The sequence below is a fragment of the Aptenodytes forsteri genome, unplaced genomic scaffold (assembly GCF_000699145.1).
Source record: "Aptenodytes forsteri isolate BGI_AS27 unplaced genomic scaffold, ASM69914v1 Scaffold209, whole genome shotgun sequence".
In the NCBI taxonomy this organism is placed as follows: Eukaryota; Metazoa; Chordata; class Aves; order Sphenisciformes; family Spheniscidae; genus Aptenodytes; species Aptenodytes forsteri.
Window position 1 is genome coordinate 3,693,920 of NW_008795034.1, and position 12,782 is coordinate 3,706,701.

General features: G+C 43.3%; 1 protein-coding gene across 1 annotated transcript; it reads left to right on the plus strand.

Annotated features, from left to right (window-relative positions):
• Window positions 1–492: 492 nt before the first annotated feature.
• Window positions 493–7,040, plus strand: RFC2 (replication factor C subunit 2). Its single transcript, XM_009276404.2, has 11 exons — window positions 493–570; window positions 1,240–1,281; window positions 1,700–1,806; window positions 2,951–3,052; window positions 3,668–3,768; window positions 4,482–4,639; window positions 5,002–5,067; window positions 5,562–5,642; window positions 5,989–6,102; window positions 6,781–6,925; window positions 6,991–7,040. The coding sequence occupies exons 1-10, from the start codon at window positions 520–522 to the stop codon at window positions 6,889–6,891; spliced, it is 933 nt and encodes a 310-aa protein (XP_009274679.1). The 5' UTR covers window positions 493–519; the 3' UTR covers window positions 6,892–6,925; window positions 6,991–7,040.
• Window positions 7,041–12,782: the final 5,742 nt, after the last annotated feature.

Genomic DNA, 12,782 nt, shown 5'->3' on the forward strand with positions numbered 1-12,782 from the left:
ATGGGTCTGACTCGGAAGTGGGGGGCTCCTGGCAGCGGTGAGGGCTCTGCCTGCACGCTGTAACCTGCCCAGGCAGGGCTGGGGCCTGTGAAGTGGGAGTGGGGAGAGGGCACCGGGCAGCCTGGGGTGGAAAGCAAGAAGTCCCCATCGAGTCCAGACAAAGTCAGCCCTGCCTTGTGTTAACCGTAACAGAGCGCAGAGGGCGGCATCTCCTCGTAGCCCTGATGCCAGACTGAGGCACCAAACTCGTGTCCAAGTTGAGCATGTTTTTCTTCCTTTTCCTGTTTTATACTAATCGAAGTAAAACAACCATTAAGGAATTAGCGTTGTGGAATGCTGCGCTTGGCAGTCAGGGGGGACCCTGCAGCGTTTGCACTAAAGACACATCAAGTCATCTTTGTCCCACGTTATCTTAACATAATCCTCCTTTTCTGTCAGTGTAAAGCACTATTAAAAGTTTTATTAAATGTGCTGAAGTGTGTGTGGTTTTACTTTTACAGGGTGGAAAAATACAGACCCATGAAATTATGTGAAATAGTTGGAAATGAAGATACTGTGAGCAGGTTGGAGGTGTGTAGCTGTCCCTTTGGTTTACAGGTCAAAAAGGTTTACAGGTTAGCTCAAAAAACATAATTCTGCATAGATCCACAGACCAGTAAAAGCACTTCTGTATTTTTACATCCATACTTGAGTATGTGGAAAAAACCTTTCTGATTTACTTAAGAAATTACACGTTTTAGGACATGTTTGAGTGGTGTTCTAAGGAAATATACTTTCTTGAATTGGGATATTGTTTAAATTGGCCCTGTTTTGGTACAACTTAGAAAGTTTGTAGCTGTTATAATAATATTGTTTCAATGAATAAATATAATTTATATAACAACAGAAAGAAATGTAATGTTTTTCTGGAAGAAAAATATTTTCCTTGACAAATTAGGTTGTAAACACAGTATTTGTTAACAGAAAGCTTATACTAGCAAACATATAACAGATGCAAATGAAAGGCAAGAGTACTAAAGACCTGTGGGATCAAGTGCTTTTAAGTTTTTCCATACTATTCTAGGGGCTGACTTCTAATGGTTCAATTAAAAAAAATACAAAAGCAGCAAGGTCCAAAAAAATGAAAGCAGGAGGGAAGAAAAGAATGGGTTAGCTCTGTTTCTCATGCTTAAAATAGAATGGGAAACTATTTGTTCCCACCATTTTCTTATATAATTTTTTATTGTTGTTCTTTCTTAGGTCTTTGCAAAAGAGGGGAACGTACCAAATATTATAATTGCTGTAAGTATTGCTGTGTTCTACTGTATTGCACTGTGTTGGTCCTGGCTTCTGAAATCTAGCCACAATAGCCTCCCAGGATAGCTTTGTATTGTGCCTGAATGTATTGGTAAGAGAAATGTTGATTGTATGGTCACAGAGATTGTACGGTTCTTGGCAGAATACGCAAGTAGTGAACAACCTTCTGTTAAAAACTAACTTGGCCCTCAGGTGCCTATTGAAGCATGTCTTGTGCTTCTCCCTGCAGTGTTTCTCTCCTCTGTTGGAGGCAGGATCCTGAACTCAGGCAGCCTCTAGTCTGATGTTCTCTCTGCAGTTCCTCTGTTGCAGCTGTTTTTCATAACTGAGGAGTTTTGTAGAGAGTACAGCTTAGAAAATGCCATTAAACTTACCAGCAATTGCTGTATTGTTGCGTTTCTAGGGTCCCCCAGGAACAGGTAAAACCACCAGTATCCTCTGCTTGGCTCGTGCTCTGCTTGGTCCTGCATTAAAGGATGCTGTTTTGGAGCTGAATGCCTCAAATGACAGGTGAGAATGAATAAACCTTATTAAACTTTTAATGAAGAAGCAAGTATCCATTTTTATTTTTAGTTCAACTCAGGCTGGCTTGATAGGCTTAATGCTATATTAAGGCCTCTAGTACTTGTTTTAATGCAGTTTTTCCAGGCAATCTTTGGTGTCCAACTATCGACATAGATATTATTACTTGATGTTTTATAAACTTGATAGATACTTTAATGCACAAAAATAGAAACAGATGGAGTGCAGAATCTATAATGGTACTGTTTTCTTGAATTTACTTTAAAGAGTTAAGCTTCCAGCATTCATGAAGATCCTCCTAAGAATGAAAAGTGAGCAAGTCGTTTGTAATGAAACTCTTCAGTGCTTAGGAAAAAAAGTGAAGTGACAGAAATTAGGGCTATAAGGGCAGTTGGGGATTAAAATGTAGGTTAAGGGTGTTAGGTATGTAGAGGACACTATCTCTACCCCAAGGATCAGGCACTAAGCGCTGATTATATTTCCCGAGTTATGTAGCAGACCTGTCCTGAGGTATTCTGAGGACATTTCCTAGAGGGTTGTTTGTGAGTACAATACATTTTACCTGCCTTTGTTAATATCAGTTACAGAAGAGCTATAGAATCACAACGTTCATTTTCTAAACAGAACAAAAAAGTAAAATCCTTTCTTTTTAAAAGTAAGTCTTTGTCTCCGAAAGCACCCAAGTTGTGCTAAAATGATGCAGTCTGTCCAGCTGTTTTTCTTAAACTCTTCTGAGTTATAGCTGGGTCTGTGGATGTAGCTGTGTGAAGTACTGGCAAAGTAGCAAAGCAATATTAAACGCTTCTGCCCTTGTTTGTTTATCACCCCTACCTTTGCCAAACATAAGTAATTTTGTGGCAGTACTGCAAGGTTACTGATACATATGTACTGATACTGTTAAATTATTTTTTCAGAGCCTCCAAAAATGAGGATTATTGGTGTTTAAATCTGAATCAGGCAGTCTGGCTTACAGCATGGTTTCACAACAGTTATACTGGCACAGCTGAAGGGGCAGGAACAAACAGCGGGAGAATAGGGAGCTCAGGAGCGCTTCAGCCACTGTGGCTGCTGAATAAAATCTATTATGTAATTTCACCCAACTGATCATGAATCTCTTGAATTATTGTTCCAGAGGCATTGATGTTGTGAGAAACAAAATCAAAATGTTTGCCCAGCAAAAGGTCACACTTCCAAAAGGTCGGCATAAAATAATCATCCTTGATGAAGCAGACAGGTACGTTGTTTTTTTCTCGACCTCAGCTACTATGTGAAATGTGTTGCATCTATCCTGTCTGTGGAGCTGCTGTCTTGGACAGTCTTAGATGTTTCTATCAGGCTATCAAAAATAATTCGTTAGGAAATAAATACGCATTGAACGGTGTTCTTATGAGATTACTCATATCAAGCAGAGATCATTGCTTCAAAGGAGATACTGAATACCGGGGTGAAACACTTTGTGATTTAGCTGGATATGAAATAGCATCTTCCAGTTTATTGGCTCTTTCCCTTGGAAAAGAGTCTGGCTTACGCAGACAATTGCACTGGATGAAAACAGGACATTCTCCTCCATCTGCATATAAGTAGTAGTATTCTTAGCAGTATTCTTCAGAGTATTAATGATTTATTTTTGCGTGTCAGTTTTACGGAGGTCTCGGTGACTACCTGCATTGCGGGGTGATTTGTTCACATGACTAGAAAAAGCTGCTTAGTTTATCAAGCCAGAATATCAAGTAATTTACAAAGCACTGTTTAATATCAGTAAACTCTGAAGCTTGTATAAAAATAGTTACTAGGCTGCACCTGTAAGTCAGTGAAGGGCAAAATCTGTCCTAACTCTTTTCTCCCCCAGCATGACAGACGGAGCACAGCAAGCATTGAGAAGAACAATGGAAATTTATTCCAAAACAACGCGCTTCGCACTTGCGTGCAATGCCTCTGACAAAATCATAGGTAAAGTGCTGCTAGTCCCTGGGCGTTTTTGTCATATGTTCTCCACACTGTTGGCTAACTTCCAAGGCAGTTTTCAGAAATACCTTGGACCTGCTCGTTGCGAGAAACCATGGTACTTCTGAAAAATCAAACCACCTGTACATCCAGCTGATAAAAGAAGAGTGTATTTGTGTAGCCGGTGAACCCTCTGAACAGCTGTTTTTGATGGATAGTGCTATGCATGACTGCAGAAGCAGATGTCTCATACTTCGGGCTTAATCTCCATCCAACTCTGCTACAGTTTAAGATGTTTGATGTATTGCTTACTGGGTATCGAACCCCTTTTGTTGTCCTTTCTGAAACATAATCTTTAAGTTTGCCTATAGGCTAACACGTTGTAGACCATTAGACTTTTCTTGTTTAGCCGTTAAAATAGCATGATAAACATATACCTTCAGAAAACCAGGAGAACAGAAGAAGCTGAGCTTCAGGTATATTTGCACATATCTGGGAAAACTCAAGTAGCACATTTGGGCTCAAGTGAAGGACTATAACAATTGTATATGCTTAAGGAGATGCTATATTCTGTTTGGAGCTGACATGCTCTTTTTCTTTAAAAGAAGAAAAATGAAGAGTTGGAAACTGAGATAGCTTCTTCCAAGATGAAAAAAAATTTTTTTTTTTTTTTTTTTTTATAAAAGAGGGAAATGCTAATTACACATCTCTGTCCTCAGAACCTATTCAATCCCGGTGTGCAGTGCTGCGTTACACTAAACTGACAGATTCACAAATCCTTGCAAGGCTACTGAAAATTGTTGAGAAAGAGGATGTACCGTACACAGATGATGGACTAGAAGCCATTATCTTCACAGCCCAAGGAGATATGAGACAGGTAAAAGAAGAAAGGCAATGAAACAAAGGCTTCTGTTTAAAGCAAAAAAACCTTCTGAATTGTGGCTCTCAAGGATTTATCTCTGGAGGGGTAGAGCAAAGGGAATGTGACCTGTGGCACAAGAGTAACTAAACTATTTGGTTTTGTGAGGTTTTAAAGTGGATCTGCTCCTTAGAAGTGAATTGGTGGGAACCAGATACCAAATTTGTGGGAGGAAACAAAGTCTGCATACATTTGTGGTTTGCTCAATTGAAAACTGCTTATTTGGCATCATTTTCTGAAAAGTGTATTTCATCCTGAGGAGGAGAGTGAGAAGTAGAGCACTTCAGAAAATAAATGAAGTCTCATTTTTTCTTTCACAGGCATTAAACAACTTACAGTCCACATATTCTGGATTTGGCTTTATAAACAGTGAAAACGTCTTTAAGGTTAGTAATAGCGTAAAACGGCGATGCTAGAAGTTCAGCACTACAGCTGTGTGAGACCTTCAGTCAGATACCTAAGCCTTTGAAAGTGCTTTGCCAGTTTGCAGACAGCACTGTGTATGTAGCAATTACTGCATTAGGCCGTAAAAAAGTGCATGTGCCTTTTGAAAAGGGAGAGAGTGCTGGCAGTCCCTAATGGCACGTCTGAGACTTTGTGGCTTTCCAGCTCTCTCAAAGCACACGAATCGCATAACTGCTGGGAAATTTCACAGTGATAACTTTTGAATCTATTACTTGGGTGTTCTCATTTCGTGCTATTGAGTCTGCCGTGGCAGGATAGCTGTGTTACCAGAAAAGTCATATTACTTAAAATTTAATCTGTATTATAGAATGTGTCTGATTCAGTACTTCAGCTGTATAGAAGCTTGGTGAAAATACCAGGGGTTTAATGCAGAGTCTTCTAATATTTTGAAGTGTAATATTTCTCTTTGATATAGGTATGTGACGAGCCGCATCCTCTGCTTGTGAAAGAAATGATACAACACTGCATAAATGCAAATATTGATGAAGCATACAAGGTTGGTTTTTATGTGTTGTGTCTGCATAGACAGACACTTTTTCTCTATGGAATTCTTGTTTGTTTTGAAGAATTCACAGTGTGTGCTGTTTTTTAAGATAAGGGCAATACCATGCAGTCAAGTTGATGAATTAAATCCTTTTTATGCAGGGATCTGTTCAGATGAATAAGCCAACAAGCAAAAAAACAAGTGGTATTGAAATTACCTGCTAAACAATTGAGGTTAAATCATTTGATAAATAGTACATGCAGTTCCAGTAGTTACATACCGCTGTTCCAAGAGTGAATATACTTGACTCACCTGGTAAGTTTTGCAGATAAATGAGGGATTATTCTTGCCTGCACAGATTCTTGCCCACCTGTGGCGACTTGGATACTCTCCAGAAGATGTGATTGGCAACATCTTCCGTGTGTGTAAAACCTTTCAAATGCCAGAATATCTGAAACTGGAATTTATCAAGGTTAGTACTAACCTAGTTCCTGGTGGGGTCTTTTGGGCCTTTTTAAGAAGAGGATGTGATCCCTAATACAGGGGCAGCCTCAGGGTTTTCTCTTTGAGATTTGCTGTATATTAGTGCGAAAAAAGTATTTCTTAACTTCTTATTACTGCTTTCTTTCCCACTCTGCATCATCAGTTTGTCAGTAAGAATGGTCACTTGAAGTTTAAAGTCTAACCACCCACAGAAGTGCCAAAAGTCACTTCAGTGATCAACTAGAATTAATAACAAACATAATGCTGGCTGAATTTATCATTTACATCGAAGCCTCAAATAACTCCCTGAGAACTTTCTTCAAGCGCATACTTGATTCTAGTCCAATAGATAGTAAAATATTAAATTCTATTAACAGCCAGATGACAAATGGTAAACTGGTATAATGGAATCACTCTTCGTATTTAAAACCTGTCCTAAAATGTATGCACCTTGCTTCTTATAAAGGAAGTAGGGAAACACAGGCCTTGATTTAAAAAAAAAAAAAGGCATTCAGTTGGTTCACATGAGAAGATACACTTCCCTGAAATTCGAGTGACTCAAAGTTGGTCCCTTAGCAGTAAGGGAATATGTTCTACTTAGTCATTAGTCATACTATACATAGACTGGGGAAGAAAACAGAAGATTTTACAATGTCTTTATCACCAGGAAATCGGGTACACTCATGTGAAGATAGCAGAAGGTGTGAACTCACTTTTACAAATGGCTGGACTGCTGGCCAGGCTGTGTCAGAAGACCGCAGCCCCTGCAGCAAGTTAGATATTTCACTGAGCTGAAGCCTGCGTTCCGGAAGGTGAAGGCGACCGCAGCCTGCAGCAAGTTAGATATTTCACTGAGCTGAAGCCTGCGTTCCGGAAGGTGAAGGCCTGGTGTGCAAGGTCAGCAGCTCCGTGCGTGTCCTGAATTCTGGTTCTATTGTAAAAATGTTTTGTACTTTTTTATTTAGACCAATAAAGCTTTAAAATTTCCTTTGACCCAAGAACTCTTACCTGTTGTATAACCGAGGTAGAAGAGAGGACGGTGACGGTCCAGAGCAATAAGGTCTGTCTGGTGCACTCAACAAAACTGCTTACGTCAGCGGTACCGAGACCTAACGGCAGGAGAAACAAAAATTGAATCCCGTTGTTAGTGATTGCACTTCAAGACTGGTCATGAGTGGTGGTCTCACCGAGACCAAGAAGGAAAAACTTTTGCACAAAATTTCATGAAGTTACAATCGAGGCATGCTGAGCAGGTGCCACTACTGGGTGCTGTCGATGTGCTGTGGGTAAGGAAGATACTTTCACCAAACAGGAGAAATATTGCACATTTCTTAATGGTGCTAGCTATTTACTTTGGATATTTCTTTAAAAAAGTTACCAAATGCTGGGATGCTCTGCATTTGAGTTCCCTTTTCTGTTCTTGCTGTCCAGGTTAGGTGATGTCATTTTACTATAGTTTCAGCATAACAAAAAGCTACAGCATCATGCTTTCCTGTCTGTTCAGTTTTGGAAACCACCTTGCCAGTGCGGATGAGCAACAAAGTGTGAAATGCAGAGCGAGAGCAAATTTAAATTGAATTTGACCACCTCCATAGCAGATGCGAGATATGTGTCTCCAAGCAGAGCTATCTTAATACAATTAAGTACGTTCTGATTATAGCAGTCAAACAAAGCATGGTAGAGGTACAAGCTACTGGTGCCTGCACTTCACCTTCCCCGTTCTGTTGAAGTTTTCCACCCCAAGTATTCAGCTGCCCACGCCACAGCTGTCTCGGTGCCAAATTGGTCTTCACTGGCAGCGTAAGTCGGCTTTAGTCTGAAGACTGGCCCCTGCGCCGAAGCAGTGGCTGGTTATACCCTCTGTTTCTCTGACTCAGGCACAGGGGTAATGAGTTCCAGCAGCAAGAGCTGCTAGCATCATAAATTGCCCCGGCAAGACTTTCTGCAGCTCCTCTGCCAGAGCCTGAAGACAACCCTTTTTAATTCAAAAGTGCGGGAGAGCAAGTTAATTGACAGCTAAAGCGCAGTCACATTTCAGCTTGCTCCCAAATGGACTAAAGCAGACGGCTCTTAGAATAATGGATGTAATACTCAAAGTACATTCTTCCTTCGCTAGATATTTATTGAACTTACCTTTTGATTCCCAGCCAGTGAATTGCCACTACTAGCACAAACACTGTTAAATATACGACTAATAATTTAGTATTCAGGGGCTTATGCTGCTGAGTTCTCTACAGACACAGCGTCACAGCTTTTGTCCCTAAAACTGAAATAAGGCACATTTAAAGAGTAGGTTAGTTTTGCTTTGGCTGTACATCGCAGCCAGCCTACTCTGTCTTTGCTTTCTAGTTAAATATGTTCACTGCTGAACGGGGAAGGAAGAGGTGTTAGAGTGGAGGTTTCATAAAACAGCACACGTGGTATTAGGAGGACTCGTAAGGCTGGTCCTGACCCCGCTGGATGTACCTACCTACGCATCGTCCAGTTTGCTGCGTGGGTGCTGTGGAAGGGTGAGAAACATGGAGGGTCACGGTTCCTGTTCCTACCTGCTTTAAGTGGTTTTCTTCTTCGCTGTATGCAGTAGGTGCTTTTCAGCTCCAGTTTGGAGCTGATTCTTTTCTGGGCTAATCCTCCACAGCACTGGGGGGACATAATCATACCCACTTTTCCTGAGAAGAGGAGTAGTATCGATCCGAGAGGCCACCAGTGCAGCCTGTTCTACCAAAGGTGGTTGCTCACCCTCTCTGAGTGCAGAGCTACCGCTTTCCGGCAGCTAGCTACGGCTCCCCAGCTCCATTTGAGCCGCACCAGCGGTGCCAAAACTACTTTTCTAATGCATCTTAAATTGAAAACAGGAAGTGAATTGCTCACTTGGCTGCCTACCTAATGTGAGGAAAGAGATACATGGACCCAGGGGAGATGTCATTTCTCCTTGCGTTATGTTCAGACAGTACAGGATCTGGTGATTTTGGTTGAGCACCAGAAATCCTTGCACACCTCAAACCGAGTCCTGAAAGGACAGTGCGTCAGTGAACACACTCACATGTACATGGTCACTCATTGCAGAGAAAAAACGTCAGGTGTTTCAGAACAAGACCGTAATAACATCAATGGAAGTTCCCGTAACAGTCCCTGGATATCTTCCAGCATAATGAGATCACTGGCTGAAAAGTACTTCAGGAGCCGAGAAAGGATTTACCCCTCTCTAAAGCTGGCTGTTCTGGAGAGCTGCGAGGGGGGGATTTGCCCAGACTCCCAGTAAGAGGAGGGAAGATATATTCCATAGCCAGCTCCTGCCCTGCTGGCTTCGGCTCTACAACTTTCAAACTCAGATTTTGGCAGTGGAGAAATCTTATACCAGGAAAATGTAATTGGTCTAATCCGCCTCCCTGCTTAGCCAGGAGAGCAGTAAATCTTTTAGTTTAATGTTTTGGCTGCGCACCCACCTAATGGCTAGAACTTTCTGGGAGTTCTCTAGCTGGATCTATTACTGTGTGAAGGTTCTTCTACTGCTGCTAATCTCCTAATCATTTAATGGCTCCCTCCGGTTACGAGATGAATCACCAGTAGGTGTAACATCACCGCACATCACTGAAAACGGAGCTCGCCCTTCCCCTCCAGCGAAAAATCCACAGTCTGCAGCACTTCATGGGAAGTGGGAGCTTCTGCAGGTGCTGAGTTAGTCACGAAGGATGAACCAAGGATGACAATTTCATGGTCCTGCGAGGGCCGGGCCCACTGTTTCAGAAACGAAGGCATCTCCTTCTCTCCTTGCCTGTCTGTGAGCCTGTGCAGAGCCAGCACAGGCCGTGGCTGTCACCGTGTCTGCTCCAGGCTCACTGGGACACTGGTGTCCCCCACCTGTGCAAACTTTTTGCAGAGCATTTAAACATCAGGGAACCAGAGGGTGTGAGTAGAAGCTGGGCTGGGGTAAGCAGAAAACCAGGCTGTAGCTGACCGCGTGTGTGTACATCCCTGAAGTGCACTAGATTTTCTCTGTTGTAAAAGTCCCGTGGAAGCAGGAACAAATGCATTTGCAGGAGCTACAAGTAAATCGTCTCCTAAACCACACTCCAAACCACACACCATTTCAGCTACACAAACGACGGCCACTCAAGGTCTCAGTGATTCTGCTAAAAATACAGCCAAGTCACTTGCAGGAGGAAGCACCTGACATCCCCTTCTCCCGCTCCAGGGCTCGCTCGCCCTTAGCTCCACTTCTCTGCTCACTCTTACCGGTCCTGGAGACGTGAGTATGGGCTACATCCATTCTTGAAGCAGTTTTCTGAACCCATTTTGAGGAAGAAGGCTTTAAGGAGCTACATTTTCTCCCCATCAGATCCCGCACACCATTCCATGTCATCTCACATGCTCCCATCTCAGTCTGCCTCACCCAACGATGCAGACAACGTCTGCATCATAGCAAACTGTAATAAAACACCGGATTGTCTTTGGAGGCTTTTCAATTTTAATAAATAAGTGGTACAATGCTGCCAAATCCGTGCATCGGGGCTCAAGAGACGAGGGTTACATTTCAGGGCTGATGTTCCCTACGGCAATACTGAAAGACTGGTGCAGTTTCCGAGGCTGGCAGCTGCGGCTCGGACCTTCTCGGTTGTTGCAGGGTCTTTGTGTCATTATAAAATGGATACCGAAACCCAAGGAAAACTGCCACAGACAGATACTGTGAATTACAAGCTGTGGATAAGGCAGGGATTTAGTCCTCTTTCGTCTTTAGCTTTTGTGAACAGGTTGGTATCTCATTTAGTTCCAGAGAACCACTGCTGTTGTAAAAGCAACCTCTGCCTTGCTAGTTCCTCTCTTGTGGGGAACCGCTCCTGTAGGAGAGCACAGGAACTAAGTCAGAATGTAATCCCTATGTCTTAATACCATCGTGCATGAGTCACCCTGACAAATTAAGTAGCTGGCTGCATTACTGCTCAGCAATTTAAAGACTCATTTCATGCTTGACAGGAGAAAACATTGCACGGACTGGCCATCCTCCCTCGAGTAGATGTGCAGGGAAATGAGATGGGATAGCGAGCTCTTGGCTGGCCCGTGGTCACTGCTGGGCAGAGTGCTTTCTCCAGTTGCAGGTTTGCAGTTGGACTTCTGTGGGACTTCAAGCAGAGCATTTCTTCCTTTCAGCGGCACCCCTTCTATGTGATCTTGGGCACAATTTGGAGAAGAGATCTCACTGAGGGATCGAAATCTCCCTGTGCGCATGCTTGCTGGGTGTGCTCTTACAGCTCAGCAGAGGACTTCTTCAGACTTTACGCAGAATACTTGAAATAGGAGGGGGAAAAAATAGTAAGTCCACTGACTTTTAATACCTGCTTTCAACTTCTTAACTCTGCTGCCTGTTACATTTTCTTTCCAGGGACAAGTAGCGAGGTACACTACATCTAAGCAGAAGACCCAGCCGTGCTCCCGGATGACGATCCCTGAGCAGAGCAGAGGGCACAGAGGTGGCAGGAGCCCAAATTCACCCTCCCTTAGTGGAGAACTTGTGCTGACATTTGTTGGTTGGACGTGAGGATTTTATAGTGTTACTCTGCTAGCAAAGGCTATAACAGAGGCATCATTATAATGGCAAAAAGTGCGTTGGCAACTTTAGTTTACTTACAGAGCTACCAGAAGCTATTGACACATACAGCCACGATAGCATTTTGCTAGGGCTTAGGACTGGAGGTTTTCCCAGAAAATCTGTATCACCAGCGCTTAGCAGGACAGCTATTCCTCCCTCTCCTACCTTCCCACCATCATTTATCACTTTGCGGGGGGTGGATTTATGGTAGCCCCTGTGCTGCTTTGATCATTGCTCTCCACCAAGTCAGGTGCAGTCATTACCGCAGCTTTGCTAAACGTTTTGGGCATCTATCGGCCCTGATTGTTCCTCTCTCAGCTCTGAAGGCTGTGGGCACCCTCCCCATTACGAACGGCAAACAGAGCAGGCTGGTGTGCCCAGTGCCACGGAGCCACTATCAGAGCGAAAAGCAGGGCCACGCTAACGCAGAAATGTAATCCCCTCCGCCTCAAAATTTCTCTGTGGAAGAAGAATAAATGCAGAATTGCTTATAAGAGTTACCATTATAGCACTTCTCATTTTTTTCATGGATAATCTGGCTTCCTTTCTCCAGATGCTTAGCCAACGCAACACCTGGCTATTCCATAAACACCTTCCAAAAAGAAGTTTCTCTGCAAAAAAAGCAAGTTTCTCTGCAACCCCATCTGAAACAGTCCATTTTTATGATATTCTCTTGGTTTGCTCCAGCTCAAGCAAAGAGAGATGCCTGGCAGCGAGGTACTGCTGCGGCAGGTTTCTCGGGCCGGAGCTCCCGCGTTCAGCCGCATCCCGGCAGAGGCTGGTGTTGGACTGCGGGGAGCAGTGGCTCTCCGTGGGCAGGGGAAGAGGCATTCACCAGGCTGAGCTGTATTCGCTGCCGGCCAGACCACGTGCGTGTGCTGTTGAGAAGCAACTTGCGTGCCACGAGTGACACACGCTGAATCCTTGACCAAAATGCACAACCTGCCCTTGGTGCAGCTTCCCCTCCAGCACAGTCTGTGTCAAAGCTAACGCTGCCGGGACAGGCTGCTGAAGTTCAAAGCAGACACTGCAATGTGAAGAATGAGGTGACTGTGCCTTTTATGGTGGGGACAAGTCTTAAA